Genomic DNA, 21,831 nt, shown 5'->3' on the forward strand with positions numbered 1-21,831 from the left:
AAAGGCAGGGACATACCCTTTATTCACGAGCTTCCCCATCTCAAAGCAGTGCACATTACTGTAACATCTGTCATTGATGACTTGAAGAGGAAAAACAAACAACCTCCCCGCCCAAATCTTGATTTTTATACCCATCATACTAGGAAACTAGTCTCTTTGCAGTGGTTAAAAACTGCTTTCCACATGCAGAACCAGCAGAGAGCTCCAAAAGACTCTTGGCCCTACTGCCAGACGCGCAGGACTATGTCAAACAAAAATCAGCAGCAATTTTCCAGGAGACCTTAGCATGGGGAGGCCCAACCTCTCCCAGCCAAGGAGTAGCAGCACCCTATGGCCACACTCCTGCATGCTGCTGGCCTGGGAGCTCTCCTGCAGGGTGGTGGAGCCCACCTGCGGGCACGTGGTAGTACTCGGAAGAGCGCCTGGCTGCAGAACTGGTTGCTCAGTGGGCAGGGCTCCTCAGCCAGCAACTGCAAGACTTGTCTTCCTGAAAAGCGGAATCACACTCTGACCATCYGTAGTAGCAGAGTACCCTGCAGTCCTCCACGCAGGAAACAGGAGCATTAACATCAGCAYCACACAGCTGCACTACGCTGCTTATACCGCTCCCAAAGCTCCCACTTCCTTGCCTGTACAGTGCGAGCAGGGAAGCCTATACAGTTCACCACAGAGACAGCTACAGTAGTTCCCACAGGTACTTTTTTTTTCCCAGCCTCTAGAAGAGAAATGCTGCATCCAAGACATCAAGAGCCTGAAAGAGGAGTACAAATCCTTCCTATATCCTAGACATCAAGAGTACAGGACATCTAAAGAAAGAACTTCTAAATCTTTAGACAGGAAATTACAAAAAAAGAAAAAAAAACACACACATACACACAAATAAAAGACTTGGGAGACTAAAAAAGCAAAACCATCTCTTTCCCCAGCTCCCTGCAACTCTGTCAGAATCCCCACTGTTCTAATCTCAGTCATTAAGTTTCTATAATTGCACCTGCAAGGCCAAGGGCATTAGCTGTACTATTCTAGGAGCTCTGTGGCAATGTCCCTGGGAGAAGGCAGTGTGGTCCTGACTTGGATGGTTACCAGCATGCACGTGGAAGAAAAGGGGAGCTCAGCTCACCTGTGTTCTACAAAAGCATCAACAAGCTCTTGCCGCAGACAGCAAAGCTTGTGCCTGTGCTGCTTGGGGAACCCCATTTTCTTACATTCTTCTGGCATTTCCTCCCCTTCAACAGGCAGGAAGTTCAGATCTGGAGGGAAAGTGCGGAGCAGGTCCAGGATATAGTGACGTCCATCATTGCCAATGATGCCTTTGCACTCCACTGAGGAGCACAGCTCCACCTCCTCATTCTTGTCATTCAGGACTTTGTGCTTCTGAATCTTAAGTGGCCTGCTGGTCTTCTCCAGCAGCTCCAGGTACTTGGGGTGTGAGACAACTGTCTTGCCAAAGTCTATTGACCCATAGATGACACTCTGCTCCTGCTCCCGTTCCAAGATCCCAGGAATAATAGACTGAGCTGTCACCCTATAACCTCTGTAATCCACTACTACAGTCCCCAGTGTGTACAGCCCTTCTACATCCACAGCATTGTAGGTCCGCACACCATTGAGGTCATTAGTAGGAGCTACGTAAGCAGCAACATCTCCTCCAAAGTCCTTGTAGTGGTCACGGACATCAAAACCCAGGCTGAAAAAGATGTTATTCCAGATGAACATTTGCATCTTTGTCTCCTCACTGGGGTTGATAGCCATGACGTTACCGTCAATGACAGCCATGGCACCTCTCGTTGCTGCGGCAGTGAAGTCACTGTGAACCTGCAGGTAGGGGAAGAGAAAGCTGGGTAAGGAAGGGCTCATATCCTCCCAGCACTCTGCTCTCAAAGCTCTCTGCAATCTTCTTCACTCCTCACCTTCTAATGGCCCTCCAGCAGGCAGGTAGGTCACCTGGCTTTTACTTTTGTAAGCCTGACTAGTAGCTCATACATACTCCAGAACCCAGAACATTAAGGACCGCCATGGCTCTGTCTCATTAACTTCCTGCAGAAGAAGGTCTAGGCTTATGCATGTCCATCCTTCCCCTGTTCCTTCCACCCACCCAAAGGRGGGCTGGATCAAACAACAACACAGGACTAAGAGGAGTCTGCCTGATGGTTAGCAGGGAGGTATGGGTCAAGTGCAACTCTTCTCCAAGAAGCTGACAGCAGAAGGCAGACATGCAAGGCCCCTTAGTCAGAGAACCTCTTCTTGCAATTTAAGAGTAAGACCAGGCAAAGAGTCCAGCAATGATATGGACAGCAGAGATGGAGTTAAGTAAAAGTTGCCTGCACATCCCCAAATTACCTTGAAAATAGCTCGTTCTCTCAGTAGCCTCTCTGGCAGGTTCTTGCGTGGTAGCTCTCGTGTAGTCTGCAGCTCTTCATTCCAGTCTCTGGTCTGAAAGAGTCAAAGCCTTGTGGGAAGAACGCTTTGTGTAGGCAGGGGCGGGGAAATCAGCGTTTTCTGGTTTACAAGGCAGTTTGAGAGAAGGGAATGCTGGGGGGAATTTCAGGCTGACATGACATTCAGAGGAAGTGAACTAACAGCAGGAGCAGTCAGTGAGTGGTGTTTATTCAGTGGTAATTTGGGATATATTTTACATTGGTCCAAGCTACACAGTACAGTTTCACTGAAATACCAGATCGACCACTTTGGAGTAATATGGTGCAGATTTCACTGGCCAGCACACTGTGATGTGATCACACCACAGACAGACAACCACCCATGTGCAGCTTTTACAGACAACTCACGTGCAGCCTTTGCAGGCCTGCACTACTCCAAGGCTTGGAAGATTTCATGCTATGAGGCTGCAAATTTGAAACTGCTTGTTTAAAAACAGAGCTAGCCATTCCTGGACTGACAGGTGCTTTGCTTTCTGTGCAGTTCAGCGGCCCAAGTCAGGTGTTTGGAGCAGGGACACAAGACTTGCAGATATTTGTGCAAAAATTGCTCTTCAGACCTTTGTATGTACTCAGGAAAGTTACACCTAGCAGCATAGCCCTCTGCAGTTCAAGGACACAGTTAAGGATGAGTTCAACTCATTTTCACTGAACTCATGCAAGTTCTCCCTTCCACAAATACCAGAGCTCTACTTGCTGATAAAAGTTAATAGGCTCCCAGTGCAAAAGATAGTGCTATCACCAGCTTTCTCAAAGTAAGACGGATACCTGTCCAGGTATGTGCTCTTCATAGCCCAGCCTAGATGTATAAGCATCTTCTGCCCGGACACAATCCATAGCATGTTCTGCTTGTGGAGCCGTCCAGCTGTACACTTGGAAAGGAGTGGCTATCCTTTCAAAAGGGTGTCTCTGAACCCTAATTTGGAAATGAAAACAATTAGGCATTCTCCACCAAAGGAAGATTTCTTTCATTCCAGCAGAGTTGTTCCCCCCCCCCCCACACACACTGCAACATTAGTTTCTAACAAACAGCAAAATAAGATTGGGTCTCACAGGCAGCACAATGAACTTTCATTTGACAGCCTCTATGGCTGATCGGGATTGGTAGCATTTCTCAACAGCAGTCCGGAGAATCAACTGGGTTCTCCCTGCTCCCTCCTCTTCAGTTTAATCTCAGTTCTGGAGATCCTCATAACGCTCTCCATTTGCCACAAAAAAAGTGTGGAGGCAAGGGGTCACCACTCCCAGCTGGCCACCTGTATCAGGCTCGCCCTCAGCTTTCACTCTGGCCCCTAAGGGTTATAGTATAAAATATAAGCTTATAGCACACACCCACTAATAAAGCAAAAAGCAAGCTTCACCTAACGGCCTTTTATGTAGTCAGTCTGCTCTCAGCAGGTGCTGGAGACTCATCTGTATTTACTTCTGGCCCCCAAAGCAATACAGTATAATCATTTTTTAAATGGCCAGACAGTCACAGCAGTGGTTTGGAGGCCAGTGCTAATTTCCAGCCCTTGTATAATGTCACTTTCAAGTACTTAATGAGACCAGAAGCAGGATTCTTGAAAGCCAGACAATGTGCCTGTCAATTTATATCCTGCTGGGCCTAGACAGTTCATTAAATGGACTCTAAAGAATGACAGGTTTTGCACAGGACCCACTGTTCTGGAGTAGAATAAATAGTCCCTGCAGCAAGGACAGGAGAATAAAACAAATCATTGTTATTTTTATTATTATAGGAGCTAGAGGAAATTAGAGAAAAATGTACATGCACATATTTAGAATAATTATTTTAAATAATATACAAAATAAAATAATCAGAAAAAGTAGCACAGGAATTTTGTATGTTTCAGTCTTTATTCTTTTGTATCCAAGGACAGAGTAACTACTGATGAGGTTATCAACCCATTTACTGTAGCAGCACATGGCCTTGTTTCACATTAACCCTTTGCTGCCTGGCTAGCTAGAAAATCATCAAGTCTCCCACACAAGGTGTGTAGCCAGCACAGACTTGGTGAGGAGACCCACATCTCAGGAGTCTGGCAAAACACCAGCCTTTTCTCATTTATGATCACTGCTGTCAAGCAGCTCACCCTAGGAGTGGATTAAACTAGCAACAAAAAAAAAGGGGGGGGGGGGAGAGGGAAAAAATAAAAAAGGAAGAGAAAAAAACCTTTTACTGAGCAAGATCATCTACACAGGGGGTTTCCCATGGCATAGTTAGTCTGCTATAGATTCACATCTGACTTTTGTTTTCAAAATCTCTCCCATGTGGAAGACTTATTAACATGGACTAAGAGGTCCATTTGCAGAACTGACACAGTGGCTGCACTGCAGACTTGTACTACCTTATTTTACAAGCTTCCCTGTGCAGACAAACCCTCGAGAAGTTAAAAGCCTTCTCTCCTGCTGTGTAAAGAGCTCCCCATGTTCAGCTTCTCAGCAGTGCAGAGGCAAAGTCTAGCACTCCAGCTGAGTCCCACATCTGATACCACTGCAACAACAGAAAGCTGTTGTCCCCCACCCTTCACYTTAGGCAAAGCCTCACTTTAGGCAGAGCTGAAATCTGTAAATCTGCATGTTCTAAGCACGAGTCATCCAGGAGTTAGAGCCAAGAGAAAACGTCAGGTGGATAAGGATCAGGGCTCTGGGGATCCATCTGCCTTTCTGTTACCACTGTACTGAGTAAGAACGGACAAGTCATTTTGGTTCCAACAGCTCCGTATTTCAAACAAGGAAAAGCCAACTACACCAGGGTGCTGCCAAGAGATTTAGTCAAATATTTGGTGGTCCTTGCTGCATAGACTCATACGTTCCACCAACCATCCCACCACTGTATGGTATCAGAGAAAGAAGGCATTGCAATCCTTGCTACATGGAAGTGGCATCCAGTTCCCACAGAGCCAGCCAAATGTTTCAGTCTCACCAAGCAACTTAACCATCAGATTACCCAAGCAACATAAAGCTACCTAAAGCAACCAGAGAGGAAGAAGTGCTAATACCGTTTCTTCTGCAGAGCAGAAAAGTTTTTTTTGAAGGTAGGGCTGATCTGGTTAAGTAGTTCCACCAAGGAATGACTGAGGAAACTGGGATTTGCAGGTTTAGGATTGAAGTTGTATGCAGTAGACCTGAAAATAAATAAATAATTAAATAAATACTGTTGTTGCATGTAAGACTTGTACCACACTTCTTTAATAAACTGTTGGGCTGGATAGACCCCGGACCTCTTTCAATACAGCCACTTTTACTTTCACAAGTATAATACAGTCACTTTAGCAATCCTTCATAGTCACCATAAAAAGAGATTGCTAGTCAGATCTATGTCCCAGCTAGGAAGTTCTGYCAGGCTGTGCTCTTGTTTTAGGGCAAAATAAGTTATTTGCAATGGCCAGGAAGGAATTTCCCTCCCAACCCAAAATGCTTTAATTAGCTGACAATATTATGGGAAGTTGCAACTTCCCTAAAGCATCAGCCATTTACCCACTGTGGAAGAGTGGTACCAGGCATAACCGAACAGCCCAATCCAGTATAACAACTCCTACAAACGCATGTGGGTAGTGAATTTTAATAGGCTATTTTCCACAAAAAAAGAAGAGACACCAAAATGCGTCCATTTGCAGTTGGCTAATGCAAGCTTACTTGTTGCAGGACAGGACAAGGAGTCTTATTTACTCACTGATTCAAGTAAAATCCTCTAGTGGACGCAGTGATACTGACATGCCGATCCTCCACTGTGATGACATATAAATACATGAGGTCTCCATGCATCTTCCGGTTACCAGGTGGAGGGTTCCAGCCACTCATCGTCAATACCTTTAGGCACTGCAAAGGCTATGAAAGAATACAACAGAAGTGATTCCTATCAGTGGGAATTAATTTCCCGAGTGACAAAGCCATCTGATGTGCAAACTAGAATCCTTTTACCTGCTGCCCTTGCTTGGTCCAGGAACAGAGCTTATGAGAAAATTGGTCTTAAGAACACAGCTGTCCTCAAGCCATTTGCAGTGTAGTGTTTTGCCTTAATTTGCTACCTCTCACACCGTAAGACACAGAAAAACAGACACCTTAGGCCTTTGTGTTGCACAAGGCACAGATTTCTGGATGTACTGGTTTTTAAATAGCAGCTTCTAAAGATGATTCTGGAAACCAAGTGGGAGCATATGGTAAATCTAAGAGAAATTACAGTGATCTGCAGATCCCATCTCCCAAACTTTGCAGAGAACAACAGTTCTCCCTTCCCTGCTACCCATCCCAGCAGGGCAGGCCATTTTATTATGCTCTCCAGGTGTCCAGGCTCAGTGTCCACTGTTTTGCACACAAGTTCTTGGACTTTATTCTTTTGGTTAAGCTGTGCTATTCCAGCACTCATTAAGCATCAAGCAGAGCAAATCCCAAAGTCCAATGCAGCTTTCAATCCCTGAACACCACTCTGCTGCAAGGAATGTGCTGATAGCTGATTAATGACACAGGAAAACTCTACCTTCCAGTCTCTGTTCTGGGGCTGAAGGGCACACAGGGGTCTCTCTTTGCTACCTGGCAGGATATGTTCAGGAGGGGTGCAGTCAATTTGTTCCATTTCTGTACCCTTCTTCTTTCGTTTTCCACTGTCTAGAACAAAAACAGATAAAAAGTTAGTGCTGAAGAACACAGGCCTACTCAATCCCCCTCAGTTACTCAAGCCAGAATGCAGAAGTGCTYAGAGTGTTTCTCTGCACTTCTGAGCAATGTGGGACAGTGGATGGTTACGATGCATTTTAATGAAGCAAGGAGTAAGGGTTAGTGAAAACATTCACCATGTTGGAGAAGCCGTTCGGCTCCATACCTCCCAGGTCTCCTTCAGTGAAAACACTCAGGAATGACAGTGAATTACAGTCCACACCATTGAAAGCATCTGATGGGTCAAGACTCTTCAGAAGGTCTCGAATGTGACGCACATGTATCCTGGCTTCTCGCACTGTGTATGGCTCTGATGARCAGAAACAGAGGAAAAAAACTGCAGTTACATGATTGCTTACTCCTTTGGCACGTGGGTCTCAAAAAGGGGAACAGGCTGCAAGGTGGCCAAAAACAGTCCCTACAAAAACCCTCATTCATTCCCTCCTGAAGCTTCAAGGAACTTGCCTTCCACTACTTTCAGCAATGAGCCTTCCTGCAGTCCTTCGATGGTTTTTAGCTCAGCAAAATTATCAAGGACATTGCCATCCAGCTGCAGAGAGAAGCAAGTCCGGTGGCAGGTATCTTCTCGGTCCATCAAAACTTGGTGGATCTCTTGTACCATTTCTTGAGGAGACACCTTAGGAAAGAACAACCCAGTCAGTTATTCTCAGCCAACTTATTCTCCAGCACACACCTAAAGAAGATCCAGCACAGGGACACAAATCCACTAGAGATATCTCTGTTCTCCTAGTAACACTGCAACATGTCAGCAAACTTGAGGGTAGCAGGCATGGAAGGCTACCCCAGAGCACATGCAAAAATTCCTCCTGCGTAGTCTTGCCAAATTTTTCCCCTTTGTGCAGAATCAAATACCTCTTGTACCTCTTCGAGCTTGGAAAGGCAAACYCTAGCTCTTCCTCCTAAGACAACTATTCCTGTCCCCCCCCCCCAGGAGGGTATTCCCACCTCTCCTGCATGGGTCACCCACCTTGGCTCCAACCCACAGGACTCAGCACCCACAGGCATCACAGCCTTGTGCTGCATTAAACACAGGCATAGGGCAGGGATGGCAAGAGGGCAGCAAAGGAGCAGGAGAAAGGAGAAAAACAGTGACTCTCCCCTTATCCATCCATGTTGTGCATTTGTGGTGAGGTTTTGAATGATGTAAGTGGAAAACAGATCATTTCCTCTACTCATTCTGCACCGAGACCCACAGCGTGGTGTGGCACATCTATGCCACACCTCTAGGGAACACAGCCTGCAAGCACGTGGCTTGTGGGATGCGAGGAACCACCCTGACTTGTGCACCAGGGCTGCTCTTGTACCTGCCTGCTTTGGCTCCAGCACAACTGACACTGTTCTCAAGCTATGAAAATTTGGGGTAGTTTACATAAGCTGCTGTAAACAATACGGCCTGCTATTATTAGCCTATTAAAACTAAAAGTCAATGGGATTTAAAGGGGAAAAAGAAGCTGGGCTGAGAAACAGCTTGTTCCACAGGGGATGTAGTTTCACTGGATTTTCTGCTGGTCATGGGAAGRTAAGACTTCCCAGTGGGTTTAGACTCACAAGACTCCTCCCCCCCAAACTAAAGGTGCTTCATCCAAAGAGTTTTCAGTGAAGTATTAAGCTAAAGCAGCATTGGCTAGGCACATCAAAGCCCATCCTGATCTGGTGGTGCATCGCTGTCAACACGACACACACACACACACGGTGTTCAGCAGAGCTCTCTGCGTAGAGGAGAAAGTGGAGACTGCATCATTCACGGGACTGCCAAGCAGATGCTCGAGCTCCCTGAGCCTCTGCTAGCATGTCACTGTCCGAAGTACAGTCCGAAGCACAGATCAGTCCGAAGAAGCATCATACCAAAACCTTTGGGCAAGCAAGAGGTCTTCCCTTCCAGAGAGGAAGACCCAGAGGTTATGCATTCTCATCCCTCCTTTAGGAGGGCCCAGAAGAAGGCAGGCCATTTCCTCAGTACTCCACTCCTTGCCCGATACCCTCAGAGATGRGCAAGGGGGCAGCTACACCTCATTTGACTCACCTGCTCTCCCTTCACGCCCAGGATCTGGAGCAAAAGACCCTCCCCTGCCCTTGCAAATCCTGCACTGGCCTGCGCCAGAGCGGCATTTTTGCTCATGCCTCCTCCTCTTTCCTTTTGCCATAAAAGCCTCTGGCTAGGGGCTTCTCTCCTGCACCTTCTACACTTTGTTGCCTCCTTCCCCACTTAACCCCATTTGAAAGTGGACAAGTCAAGGAACCAGAAGTATCCTGAARACATTGACCAGGCTGCAGTTACACGGAAAGGGACTTCCTACAAGCCTCCTCTGATCCTTGTCCCCTCCCCGTTAGCTGAAGGAAAGCACTGCGTTAGTGCATTGGTTCAAATGCTTCCCACCAGCGGCATGCACCAGTGCTGCCAGACCTCAGGAGAGGCCTGGCACAACCTCACCAGTGCCTCTCCCCAGTCCTCCTCACCCAGCGCTGAGCAGAGGCCCCGGCACCGCTCCTTCCTGCCTCCCCCACCCGGGGCTGGGTAGCGCTCAGCATCTCTCCTGCCTGCAGGAGTCCCCGGGGTTAGCTGGCTAGTGCAGCCAGCGCTAGCCGAGGACACGCTCCCCACGCCAGGCCACGCGTGCGGCACGTGCCAGCCCGGCACCCTTTCGCGCCTGCCCTGCTCGGCACTGCCTCCTCTCCTCGCCCCTGCCAGCCGCTATTTCTCCGTCCCTTGGAAGGGAGGTACCTGCAGGGAAAAGGGCTCTATCCCGGGCGCGCAGATCTTGACGGTAAATCCTGTGTCCTGTATGACAATGACCTCCTGGTCGTTCCCATCTTCCCCCGGCTCAGCCTCCTCGTGGCCGTTCTGCCGCGTGTCCTTGTCGCCCTTGAGGCTCTCGTGCGGGCCGCTGCCATTCATGAGTGCCACGCCAGACGAGTGCTCTGGGGGAGAAGAGGGGGATTTAGGTAAGGTCTGAGCAAACAGCCAATCCTCTCCAAGCAAGCTAAGGACACAGTCTGCAATTAAATCTCTGTCCTCTGGCCAACTCAGCCAGACAGTCAAGGGTTAAAATACAGCAAAACTTTAGCCCGCTCTCCCTTCCCCTCACAGCACAATTAACAGGCTTGCACTTGCCTGGGGGGGGGGGGAGGAGGGATCTTCCATAACCGTGAGTGGAGAGGGGAGGGAATGAAAGCAGAAAGATGGGTCAGCATACAATACATTCAATCCAGTCTTAACCTTCTTAATTAAAAGAAATGGGTGTGTGGTGCTTTGTGGCCTGGAGGCAGCTGTAACCTCTGCACCAACATGTTRCAGGGCTTCCAGCACACCTCCTGGTACACTGCTGCTCAGCCAGAGAAGAGGGAGGGGAAAGGACGGCAGTTGCACCGCTGAGCTGCAAATCACGCAGGAGCCAGGTTACTTCACAGAAACACTAACAGCTCCCACACCCCTGCACRCATCAGGCCACCCTCCACATTTTCAAAATACTCTGTAGGGAAACCATGGTGCCAGGGTGAGGCTTGGCCTCAGCAATTWCTTTTAAGAAAAAAGTGACGACATGTTAGGCGCTCATTTAGACAGAAACGTCATGGGGAGAGGAAGATCTTTGCGCCTACTTCATGCTTTGGCAATGGTTTGTTTTCCTTGCCTCTAAAGCAGACACTGCCAGAGAACAGATCAGACAGGAAGCTGCAGGTCTCCTAAAGCAGCTGAAACCACCAACACAGGCCCCGCTGAAAGGGGATCTATTACAGCATTGGCCAGAGGTGCTACAGCTGGAATAGCAGAAACAGCCATTAATTACCCACTTGCAGAGAGGGAATAGGGAAGCCAACAGCAAACCTGCTTCAAAGACAACAGTCAAGGTTGTCTTTGGAGCAGCAGGTAAACAGAGCTACTGGAACCAGCCTCTGATGCTTTTAGCATCTCGGCAGCCACTGCTCATGTTCACTGTCACCTCGCATACGTCTYTAACGTGAGCTGTTCATTTTTTTTGACAGATGAAAGCGTGGGCAAGCCAGGCTAGAGCACTCGGCTACGGCTCTAACAAGCTCCAGCCATACTGGAAAGGAGGAAAAGCATCATGCAAGAATGCCTCAAGAGATCACGTTTTCAGAAAAACGTTGTATCCCCCGAGGCCTGAGGAGAGCCCTAGTTACACCCGCACAGCCAGCAGAGCCAGAGCTCCTTCTGACAGCCTGGGACACACGCGGAAGAGAAAAACTACAGCCAGAAATGCAACRTCTGAGGCTGTTAGTCTTGTAGACACGACTAGCCCTTGCATTAGCTCCAGGCTCCCGAATTAGGTTTGGTCCAGCCCCTGCCCACACAGGGCAGCACAAACAGGGCAGGATCTCTGAACTTTTGCTCCTCCTGCAGCAGCCAAAAAGGAGAGGCAGAATTTGGCCCTAGGCATAAAGCCACAAGGGAGGGCGTAGCACGGACCAGAAACGTAGCACCCCAGTGTCAACTGCTGCAGCAGTAGATGCCCTAGGGCAGAACAGGAACAAGCACGGCTAGGGCGGCAGTGATACTACCCAGCACCCCAGGTGCCACCTGTCCGTGACCACGGACCTTTCCTGACCGCATTACGCAGACTCTTACTGCCAGCTGAGAAGCTGAAGTAGCAGCTCACGAGATGTGCTAGCTCCTGTCCCCGTGCTCTTATTCCCAGCCACGCCGCCTTGCACARCGCTCTGGGCACATGACCCGAGGGACACAGAAGCAACACCTCCAAGTCCCCTTACACCACAAGGTCCAGCTCCAGCCGGCAGTCTTCGGTTCAGGCTGAGGAAGAATGGCCATCCAGCAGGTTTAAAGCCAGCAATGTTTTTTTGAACAGGGACATTTCAGCAGAAACAGCATGCTTTGTTTCAACCCCCAATTCACAGCAACGCAAGTGAGCTGCCTGGAGGACACGCTGCCTGCTCAGTGCTGACTCACTGCATACGCTCTCCCTGCTGCAAAGCAGGGTTTTACCTGCCTGCTCTTAAAGTGGGTCACTGATTTTTACTGCTGTGCTGCAGCAGCACCAGGAGGCGGGCTGCGAGCAGGAGCAGGGCCGGCCTTCCCACCGGCCTCCGGCAAAGACACCGGAAACGGCATCGGGGTAAAGCGTCAGTCCCCCAATTTCAGCAGACTCCAGACGGCAGAAAGAGCAAAAAAGAAACCTGAAAGGTATCTGCAAAGATTTTTTCACCCGTTATTCATTCTCAGTCCCAGCGTCAAGCGGGCAAGCAGCTCCCYTTCGGGTACAATCCCTCGGCGCGCACAGAAAGCGGCAAGGCGACGCAGGCCGGGTCCGCTTCAGCGGAGCCCGCGGACGCGCGCCGGCTGGGCGGCTGCGCCCTGTCCGCGGGCTCTGCCTGCCGCTCCTCGCTTACCAACACCGCCCTCGACCCTGCTGCTACAAGCTGCAAAGCGCAGACCCAGCCCTCCTGGACGCGCGGCCTCTAGACGCAGTTCTGCGGTCCCCTGTGGCAGGGCACGCTCCGCGCCGCAGCGGGGATCCTCTCCCCTCCAGCCTTCGGGCTCTGCCCACGAGCGCGCCTCAGGCGCTTGTCARGCTCTGCCTCTTGCAAGCTGGCAGCCTCGTGGTAACGGGATGTTCTCATTTTTACTCTGGAGCACAGCGTGAACAAACTCTGAATACATATGAAAATTAAACTGTCAGGGAAACAGGCAAAGGAAGATACCGAAGAGGGGAGGAGGAGGAGGAACAGACACCATTCGATGGTAAGAAAGAAACGTGCATTGCCTGAATCACGTTTTGCACCTGGTGGAAAGGGCAGGCAAAAGGATTAAGTTTCATCTTTGCACCTGGACAAAGAGAACACGCCAAGGTGACAGGCGCTGCTCTAACCATGCCTCCTATTTATAGCGACCCTGCTGATGTGCTAGACACCTCACGAGCTACACAGATCGAGATCCCTGGCACAGCRGAAGGTTCACACCTGAACACTGCCGACTGCACACGATAACAGATGCCACAGACCTCGGGAAGTTCAGTTCTCACTGCACGTGCATGCAGCATCCCAGGCAGCCTCACCAACCTTGCAGCTTCATACCACCACCACTGCCACACAACTCCAGTCACGTTTCGGTTATGTCTCAGCGTTCAAGCTGCAAGCACAAGAGCCCTGTGTTTGCTCCTTCCCCACATTAGCAAAACMAACAAGTCACCTTTTGCTAAAGAGCAAGGCTGGGAAAGCTCGCACCAGAAAAATGATTAAGGGTAAACTTGCCTCCCCCCTCCTTTACCCTGCCCCACGCCATGAACACACAGAGCCACCCCAGCCCCTCACACGCATCCAAGTCTTTCAGCCACATCGGGGGCAACAGAGACCCCCCCACCACTGAGCACCTAGAAGTGCAAGCTTCTTTTTCCTCTTCCTCTTCTTCTGCTGCTTTGACGACAGTGTGTGCGCTTTAGAGCCGGTGTCACAATTTAAGCTGCCACTGGGCCAAGCAGTACGGTCAGTCAACGCAAAATCAGCACCTGTATCCCGAGTCTGCGACAACGTCTCATCGCAGAGCAAAGAGGACAAGACCGTCTCTGGGACGCTGGGGATTCCTTCTGTGTTTGCTGACAGATCAGAGGTAGATGTTTCAAGGGTTTCACAGCTCCCCAAGGAGGGAGCAGTAGATCTGCATTTTGACAAGCTGCCCGGATCCGCGAAGGACGTTTCTGACTTCAAGGCTGTTGCCTCCCCACAGCAGTGGGGGCTTCGCTGCGGGGTGGCAGGAAGCGCTCCGCAGGCCGTGGCAGCCACATGCTCTTCCTGGTTGCATGATCTACGACCTAAACTGCTGTCCTCAAGTTTCACATGGCACTGGCAGGCCTCAAGCAACTGAGCACCACGCAACAGTGCTGCTGACCCTTTCTCAAGGTCGAGGGGAAGGACAGCCAAGGCACGGGATGCCTCTGTCTGCTGCAGTAGGCCAGCGGCAGCAAAGCCGAGTTTCGAGCAGCTGCTACCACAGGCCGTTGCCGTTTCTTCTTCGCCCTTGGCCTCGGGTGAGTCTTGGATGCACTCTGTGCATTTTTGTAGGCTTTCAGTCACGGCCTTGCTGGGGATAACGTCTGGATACGGCCCAGGACACTGGGAAGCTTCTGGCACGTCTGGGGAGACAGTGCAGCTTGCGGGAGGTTTGGGTAAGAGGGGTGACCTCTCATCACACGAATTAAAACTGCGTGTCTGGAAGATTAGATCAGTTACATGCTTACAGCAGTTTGCAAAAATGCTGTTTCCCATGATCACAGGCAACCCAGCTCATACAGCACTGGTTTAGAAAAGTTAGTTTTGTTTGCAAGTCTCTTGTTTGTGCACATATACTTAAGCCCCCACAAGGCAGTTCCCACAAGGCAGACCTCACCCTCTTCAGTTTGGATTTGTTAACATTTTCACACAGTCAACCAAATTCTCCAAAGAAATTTCTTACTTGGACCAAAGGTGACAAGAAGCACAGGACCAATAACTACTCAGATCTGTGTCCCATATACTCTTAAGTATACATCTCTTTCCTGCTTTCCAGTATCTCGGTCAGAATCAGTTGCTAGTTTCACAGCAGTTCTCCCAAAGCCCCTTCCAGTGACCTTCATCCTCCACACATCATCTTCGCTGCCGTCTGCCAGCTGCAAAGCTACAGAGCACCACAATATCCACAGAGCGCAAAACTAACTCCCAGCAGCTGAAGACTTCCTCCTCTCCTCACTGCTCCAGAGGCAAAGACAGACAGAGATAGATGTACGTATATCTAACAAGTTCTTCAGGCACACTCTAAGAGCGGGTATTAGCCCGATTGCTTCAGCCCAGGCGTTCGTTATAAATAGACTGCTGATATCGAGTGCTGTACCGGTGCAGCATGGGACAAATGTTGGAGCACTTCAGCGCTGCCAAACTTGTAAGCAAATGAGATGCATTGAATTACAAGACAAAGTTAGTTACTATGGCATGCCTAGGCCCAGGCAGAGCCATCCATACTAAACAGACTAGCATAAAAGATCTGGTCAGTGAACTACTGAGTAGTTTCCAGACAAATTTTCTGTCCTCTCACCCTCCTCTGCCAAATCAAAAATAAACAAACCACAAAACCACACACACATAACCCTCCCCCCTTTCCTCTCTCCATGTTTATTTAGGACATCTGATATTATGATTAAGGTAACTGATGCAGGGATTACAGAGCTAGAAATTTCTGCAAACAACAAGCACCCTAGAAAGCCTACAGCCTGAGCAGGCGCAGCCCAGACCCAGCGAGGCCAGGGGTTGACACGACACAGCGGGACACTGGGCAGCCACTGCCACCTCCTCCTCCTCCTCCTCCTCCTCCCCTCCCTCCTCTGGCTAAAGCAGCAGGACATTTGTGCTCCTCTTCGCACTTCTGGTGGTGCACAGGCACACGCATCGAACTGAAGCACTCACTACGCTTCACTGACCGACTGCAGTGGTCACTTTGTGTCCAAGGAAACCAGGACCACAGTGCAAAGACACGGATATTGCAAAGACGTTATACCTGGCATGCGAGACCTGCAGTTCAAACCCACTGGATCTGCCTAGAAAAGCCTTTGCATCTGTCCAAGCAACCTGACGCTCCTCCTGCCCCAATTCGTCTGCAAGTCTCTTGAGTGCTCCACGCCGCTTCCCATGTGTGAAGGGCCCCAACTCTTCAAAGAGAAGAAAAGCAAGTGCCACATCCCTAACAAGAAAATCTCAATACTAGAATGAAACTAAGATAACACAGCTTACATAATCACTTGCTCAAGGCCAGCTCCACACAACACACACAAGGAGCAGAACAGCTTCTCCAAAGAAAATCCTGGGAAGCCCAGAAGCAGTCCTCAGAGCCTTACGCTCAGGCAAACAACCTGCCAAAGAGAAATGCAGGAACAGGCTCAAAAACAGACCCAAAGTTCTTTATAGAAAATTAAATCTCTGACTAGTTTCTACTGTTCTTTTTAAAGATAGAAAGAAGAAAGGAGAATTAAAATCTCTCCCACTCAAATCCATGTGAGTGACATACCCAATAAGCATAACTAAGATTTCTGTTTAATGTTTGCCACTCATTGGAACTGCTCTCTGTAGCAATTTTATAGTGCAATAAGGGTCTAACCTTGAATCCCTTAGTAACAAGGGGTCTCTTTTGTCCTAAGTATTTAGCATTGAGTTTGAAATTATGCCTGCATCTACAACTAATGATTTTCACGATGCTTTTGGAGAATGAAGTTTTGGTGTAGTGGCAGCTCCAACTCTCTCCCGCTCAGGAAAGGTGAGTGTAATCAGTGCACRCACCAGGCTTCGGTTTGGCACTAAAGTTCCACTTGGAGTGGAGAGAGGTAAAATGAAAGTGCAGATTCAATTTCATTCTAAAGCAGATCTGGTAGCCAGAACTGAGGTATGTTTTGTTGCAATTAGCAACTAAGTTTAATTATCATTAAGTTTATTATCATTAAGTTAATTAACATTAAGTTTACGTTTCCCTTTAATGGCCACATAAACCTGGTCTCATGATGCAGCTATTGTGTTCATCCACAGGAGAACACCACTCATTTCTCCAAGGAGGAAGAAAAGTAGCTTACATTGTGTAACAGTTTACAAGTAACTGAATCAACAGCAATAAACAATTAAGAAAAAGCAATACAACATCATCCTATATTAATGACGCAACATTTAATTATGTAGAAATAAGACTGCTGGCATTCTCTATACTTGGGACATACACAAAATAACAAAATTGAGCCATCCATACTCAAACTGGATCCTCACATACTCCTCCCACCCCCATATTTCCAGTTCTTGAAGTGCACAGACATAAATAAGTGCCGACTCCACCAGAAAAACTAAGTGCTACCCTGCCTGCACCCAAGCAGAGCTTTGGCTGGAATGACCTGCAGCTGCTCTGCACAGGGAAGGGGTGGGGGGCAAGAACCAGGGTGTTATTCACAGAGCACTACCCAGCAAGGGATGAAATCTCTGCCTCCACAAGAGATCCGTTCAGGATGCTTCAAGAAGCCAAGCAGCACTTCTTCACACAGGCCAAAGTTCAGCGCAGCGCAGAGCAGTATATGCTAATTTTGACACGTGAAGGCTGGTGTAGATATAGCAAATGCAAATTAAATTTTGTCTGAATAATAAATTAAAATAAATTGTCTACACTGAATTGTTTAATTAGACACTAGCTTCAGAGGTAGCCCAAGTGGAAGTATTTCTGTAAGAGTCTATCAGAGAAGATGGGATATAGCATGGACCTGCCCTCCTCTGGCTCCCCAGGGAAAGCTGTAGCTTCCCAGAAACTTTCAGCACTTGTTTAGATGCAACAAGCACTTCTTTCAGTAAGAGCCCACAGTGAAGTGTTAGAGCTGCTCTACTGCTGTCATTAAACTTAGGTTGGCTTTAACCCATTTGTGGGTACTGAGGGTTACAAGTGCTGCATTTATTTTTCAGTGGCTTTACAACATCCAGGTTTGACTCGAGGAAGTGTGCGGAGGCCCTGCAGTTTGTGGCCATGCAGRAGCTCACCGGCTCCCAGCCAGCGCTAGCAGGTCCACCCAAGACACACACGTTCAGAAGTCTCTTCTGCAGCACTGCCTGCTCCACAGATACTAAGTGGAGAAAGTATTCATTTCTAACTAGGGTATATCCACAGTATAATTTGACTAGATAAACCTAAGCACCTTAAGTCACATTCTAGTGTAGTTTGGAATTTGTGGCTTTGTGTTCTTATCGATACTGGAACATCTGTGCTGCAGTTGTGCTGGCTCAGGTGAGCCTAGGCCACTGAAACACCTTCAGTGCTTTGCACTTGGCACCCCAAATTACCCAGCTCTGCTCTCCACATCTGAGAACTACCTTTAAGCTAGTTTTTAAACTTTGTCTGGCCAAAACTTTGGAAACTTAGTTCTGAAAGTACCTGGCTAAGCAACTCTGTGACAGCAATGAGCAATTCAAATGTTAGAGAAACCAGGCACAAAGACTAGGACTTAAGGCAAAGTGCAAAGATCAACACCGACAAAAATATTAACAGCGTTAGGAAGACTGTTTCTCAAACTTCTCAAGAGAAGAAAACTGGATGAAGGAATCATGTTTCAGATAGATACTGTGAATAAGTCCATAATTCCTTACATATATGTATTTTATTTTGGCACATACCTTAGTTTCAGACAGCTACTGCATCAACAAAAGCCCAAGAGAGTTAATTACTCCGTTAGAGCTAGTTCTCCTGGTGCAGCTGCACACATCAGGCTTGAAGACAAAGCCCATAGCAAGGGGTAAATGCAAGGACATGGTACCACGCATTGCAGTGAAGACTCCAGTTTCACCCTAAGCGAGCACTAAAATCAGCAACCAAGGCCGCAGCTGCTATTGAGAAAACTGTGTCACATGAGCCCAGCAGGCCCGGGCTTCCTAACCCTTGAGAGCCCAGCACAAGATCCTGAAGTGCCCCACGGCTCACAGAGCTGATAGCAGGGAGCTCCAGGCACTACTCTGCCTTGGGACAAGCCAGCATCTTTGGCCGCTTACTTCATCCCGCGGTGCGTGTCTGGACTAGCCGTTGCCTCCAAGCCACACGGCAGCCCGGGGATGCCTTTGGGCCACACACCGCCCCAGGGAGACAGGCCAGCATCTGCTCCAAGAGACTCTGTACCAGTGTGCTGCAGGTCTCACCCCCCCGGCAGAACTCCCTCTGCCAGGCACACTTAGCAACCGTCGTCCCACTCCASGAGCACTCCGAGCTGGGTGTGCACCAGCGCCCCTCCTAACCCCCGMTGTCTGCAGCGCAGGGAGCTTCCACGCACTGGGGAAGGCCTCGCAGGCTTCAGCTCCACGGACGGCAGAGACGGGCTTACCCCCAGTTCCTGGCAGCAGTGCTTTTTGCCAGACGCAGTTTGCCTTAGGGAATATTTATACTATCATTTCCCCTCTCTCATTCAACTGGAACCACATTTAGCTAGTTAACTGGTGCGGAGCCTGGTAAGGAGGGTTCATATCAGCCTGCCTTGGAATAACTTGCAGTAGGTCTAGGAAAACACCACAAGTCACAAACCTGCAATTTTACTTTGTTGGCTAGCCACTACAGAAACTCTTTTGAAAGTCTTTGAAACTGCAGGCTCTCCATACAGCTTCTTCCTTAAAGGAGAGGGAGGTACAAACTACAATAACCATTTAAGTGCCATTACTCCAATATCACTTAGAGATTAGGAATTTTACTTCAACTGGATTGCCTCACTGGATTTTCCCCTCAGGACTGGTCAAGGAAAGGAGAGCTGAACAAGACACAGCAGCTCATGCTTCAGCTCGGGAATAGAGGTTATTTCTGCGAGTGTAGATCTATTTCCCCACCCAAGATAAGTTTGTCAGCTGTGCAAGTGCGTCTTTGCAGGTTTGTCAAGAACCAGTGCCAGATAACCACTCATCCCAGACTAACGTTAGAAAAGGAGAACACAATAGAAAGCTCGGGTGCCTCACATACACGTGCAAGCTCCGTTGCATCAACCACACGCAGGCTGGAGGTTAGGACTGACGCTAACATTTAGCCAGTCTTGCCACCCTGGAAGCAGACCACAGACAGGAGATACAGGCCTTACCCAGGCCCAAGCCAGCAGTGACCAGAAGCATGCAGCAGCAGCAACGTGCAGTAAAGACCTCTAGACTGGAACCACCCTGCTCCACGGGCTTCCCCCTCACACTGTCCTCACCCGTGCCACGAACGCAGCAGAAGTGAGGTGTTCAGAGTCTTGTTTCAGGCTGTTGGAAGCCCCCAACTAGGTCTAGTCATCCAGACCCTACTGGGGGGCCTTCTATTAAGGCTCCCTGAAGTAGTCACCCCCTAACCTCCCTGTGGGGAGGTGCTTCAACCCTACTGCTGGAGAGACAGCTCAGAGCGAGAGTACTAGTGAAAAACTGACCTGCCTCCAAAAACTGAGAGTCACCACTCCTAAGGGAATAGCCAAGCCTTGTTTTTAATCTTTCACACTCTGTCCTACCCTTCATGGACAGTTTTTACTTCTCAAAAGCAAATAAGAAAAGTGAACTTTAGACCTTTAAAGCTTCTGGAAATAACTTTCTAGTACAACCAATAGAAGACGACATTAGAAAGTAAATGGAGTACTGGAAAGCTGTACTTGGAGAGGGATCAGTGCCAAGCTTTGGCATTTACAGGCGATCAAGACAAACACAGTACTCCCCAATATAAAGTTGTTTCTACTGTGTAGAAGGCAGTTATGTGTCTGCTGGTGGATTTACCTAAGTGCACATTCCTGATCTGCTTACTTCCAGTTTTCAGCTGGGAAACCATCAGCAAGGTCGCTGAGGCAGAGCAATGAACTTGGAGGTCTTCTAATGGGAGCTCAGCTGTGGCTATCCCACAAGCAGGACTGTTCCTAACACTGTCCTCCTGGGTTCCCATCCTCCCACCCTGCTGCACACACACCGCATTTATCACACTCCTTTCCCTTTTTCTTAACCTTGTAGTAATGATCAGATTTCTCTTGCACAATATTCCTCCAGTTCTCCCCCTCAGGACTGTTACAACTGCATTAAGAAAAAAAAAAAATACGCAAACCCACACCACACACCAGCTGCCAGCAATTCAGTCCCTTCCAAAACACCAAAGAACCTCCAAGGTCAAGTGACAGACAGTGGTAACAGTTCCCTAGATTAAGGATCCATGTCTTCGACCTTCCTACTAACATACAGCTCCACTTGCCTCCACACCAGTTTTCCATTAGTATCTTCCTTCACCATGGGTTTGAACAGGAGACACGTCCGAATACAGAGGTGCATTTTAGAACAGAGAAAGAGGGACTTAGTTAGAAAAAGCAGGACAAAGATCATTTGTTTTACACTGACTAGAAGCACTGCACACAAGACAAACCTCTTTAAAGGCATCGACAACTGCAGAAACAATAATAATCCAAGAAAGCGGCACAYAGCCGCCTCCTGACCTTGTGCTAGTTAATAGGAACGGTAACTTAACCCATAACTGCCCTCAGTAGAGGGCATTACAGGGTCCCAAACTGTTCACACTTCTGCATCTTTCTGCACTCAGAGCAATGAAGCAGCCTCAACATTTTTATCTAGATAAGAAGTGGACAAGAAGCAGTTGCCAGTTCTCTTGCCTTTTAACATGTGGAGGAAGTAACTAACCCCCCAATCCTGATGTCTGGCAGAAAAGAAGAACGAGTACTTCATCAGCTAGATACCCGTCCAGAATATATCCAGTACAAAGTTATACCAACTTTCTCCTTAGTAACATTTCAAAGACTGCTGCTACACGAGAAGGAAACACAGCACGCCGGGAACAGCAGAACAAAGTGCCGATTTTTCCCAAGGAGAAAGAGAGGCCTGGGAACCAGGAACTCCTGACGCTTAATGCCAGCTCCGACTGACTGACTCTCTCCGTTTCCACTGCAATGATAGCGTTGCTGCGTGGGAGGGATGTGGCAAGAGGTTTTGATAGGCCAGCAGATGAAACAGATATTTTCAGCTGCTAGTACTGGCCTCAACCTGATGCTTTAAGAAAATGCAAGAGCCCTGCTCTGCCCTCCCCCCAGATCCCATCAGGTGCCCGACCAATTAAGCAACCTTAGAACAAGGAGAGGATTTTCACTCCTCCCTCCCTCCCCAGCAGCCAGCTCCCACTCTGAAGCGCAGGGATTGCGCACTGTAACTTTTTAACCTAGTTACTGGAGCTGGAAACGTGACACCCACTAAAAAAGTAAAAAATCAGGGCGGGCGG

The 21,831-nt window shown here is 48.7% G+C and overlaps 1 protein-coding gene across 1 annotated transcript in view; it reads right to left on the reverse strand.

Moving 5' to 3' along the window:
- CLUH (CLUH binding protein of NUMT mRNA) overlaps positions 1-14,716 on the reverse strand; it is a 30,548-nt gene extending 15,832 nt beyond the window's left edge. Inside the window, exons 1-10 of the mRNA XM_085310760.1 lie at positions 13,457-14,716; positions 9,835-10,031; positions 7,557-7,728; positions 7,258-7,401; positions 6,916-7,043; positions 6,112-6,266; positions 5,438-5,563; positions 3,204-3,351; positions 2,341-2,433; positions 1,121-1,815 (exon numbers count right to left, since the gene is read on the reverse strand). Coding sequence (XP_085166886.1) covers positions 1,121-1,815; positions 2,341-2,433; positions 3,204-3,351; positions 5,438-5,563; positions 6,112-6,266; positions 6,916-7,043; positions 7,258-7,401; positions 7,557-7,728; positions 9,835-10,031; positions 13,457-14,348 — 2,750 coding nt within the window. The 5' untranslated portion in view covers positions 14,349-14,716. The remainder of the gene's footprint in view (positions 1-1,120; positions 1,816-2,340; positions 2,434-3,203; positions 3,352-5,437; positions 5,564-6,111; positions 6,267-6,915; positions 7,044-7,257; positions 7,402-7,556; positions 7,729-9,834; positions 10,032-13,456) is intronic.
- Positions 14,717-21,831: the final 7,115 nt, after the last annotated feature.

Source organism: Rhea americana, unplaced genomic scaffold, assembly GCF_003343005.1.
Source record: "Rhea americana isolate MKP2758 unplaced genomic scaffold, rheAme1 scaffold_325, whole genome shotgun sequence".
NCBI classification, from domain to species: domain Eukaryota; kingdom Metazoa; phylum Chordata; class Aves; order Rheiformes; family Rheidae; genus Rhea; species Rhea americana.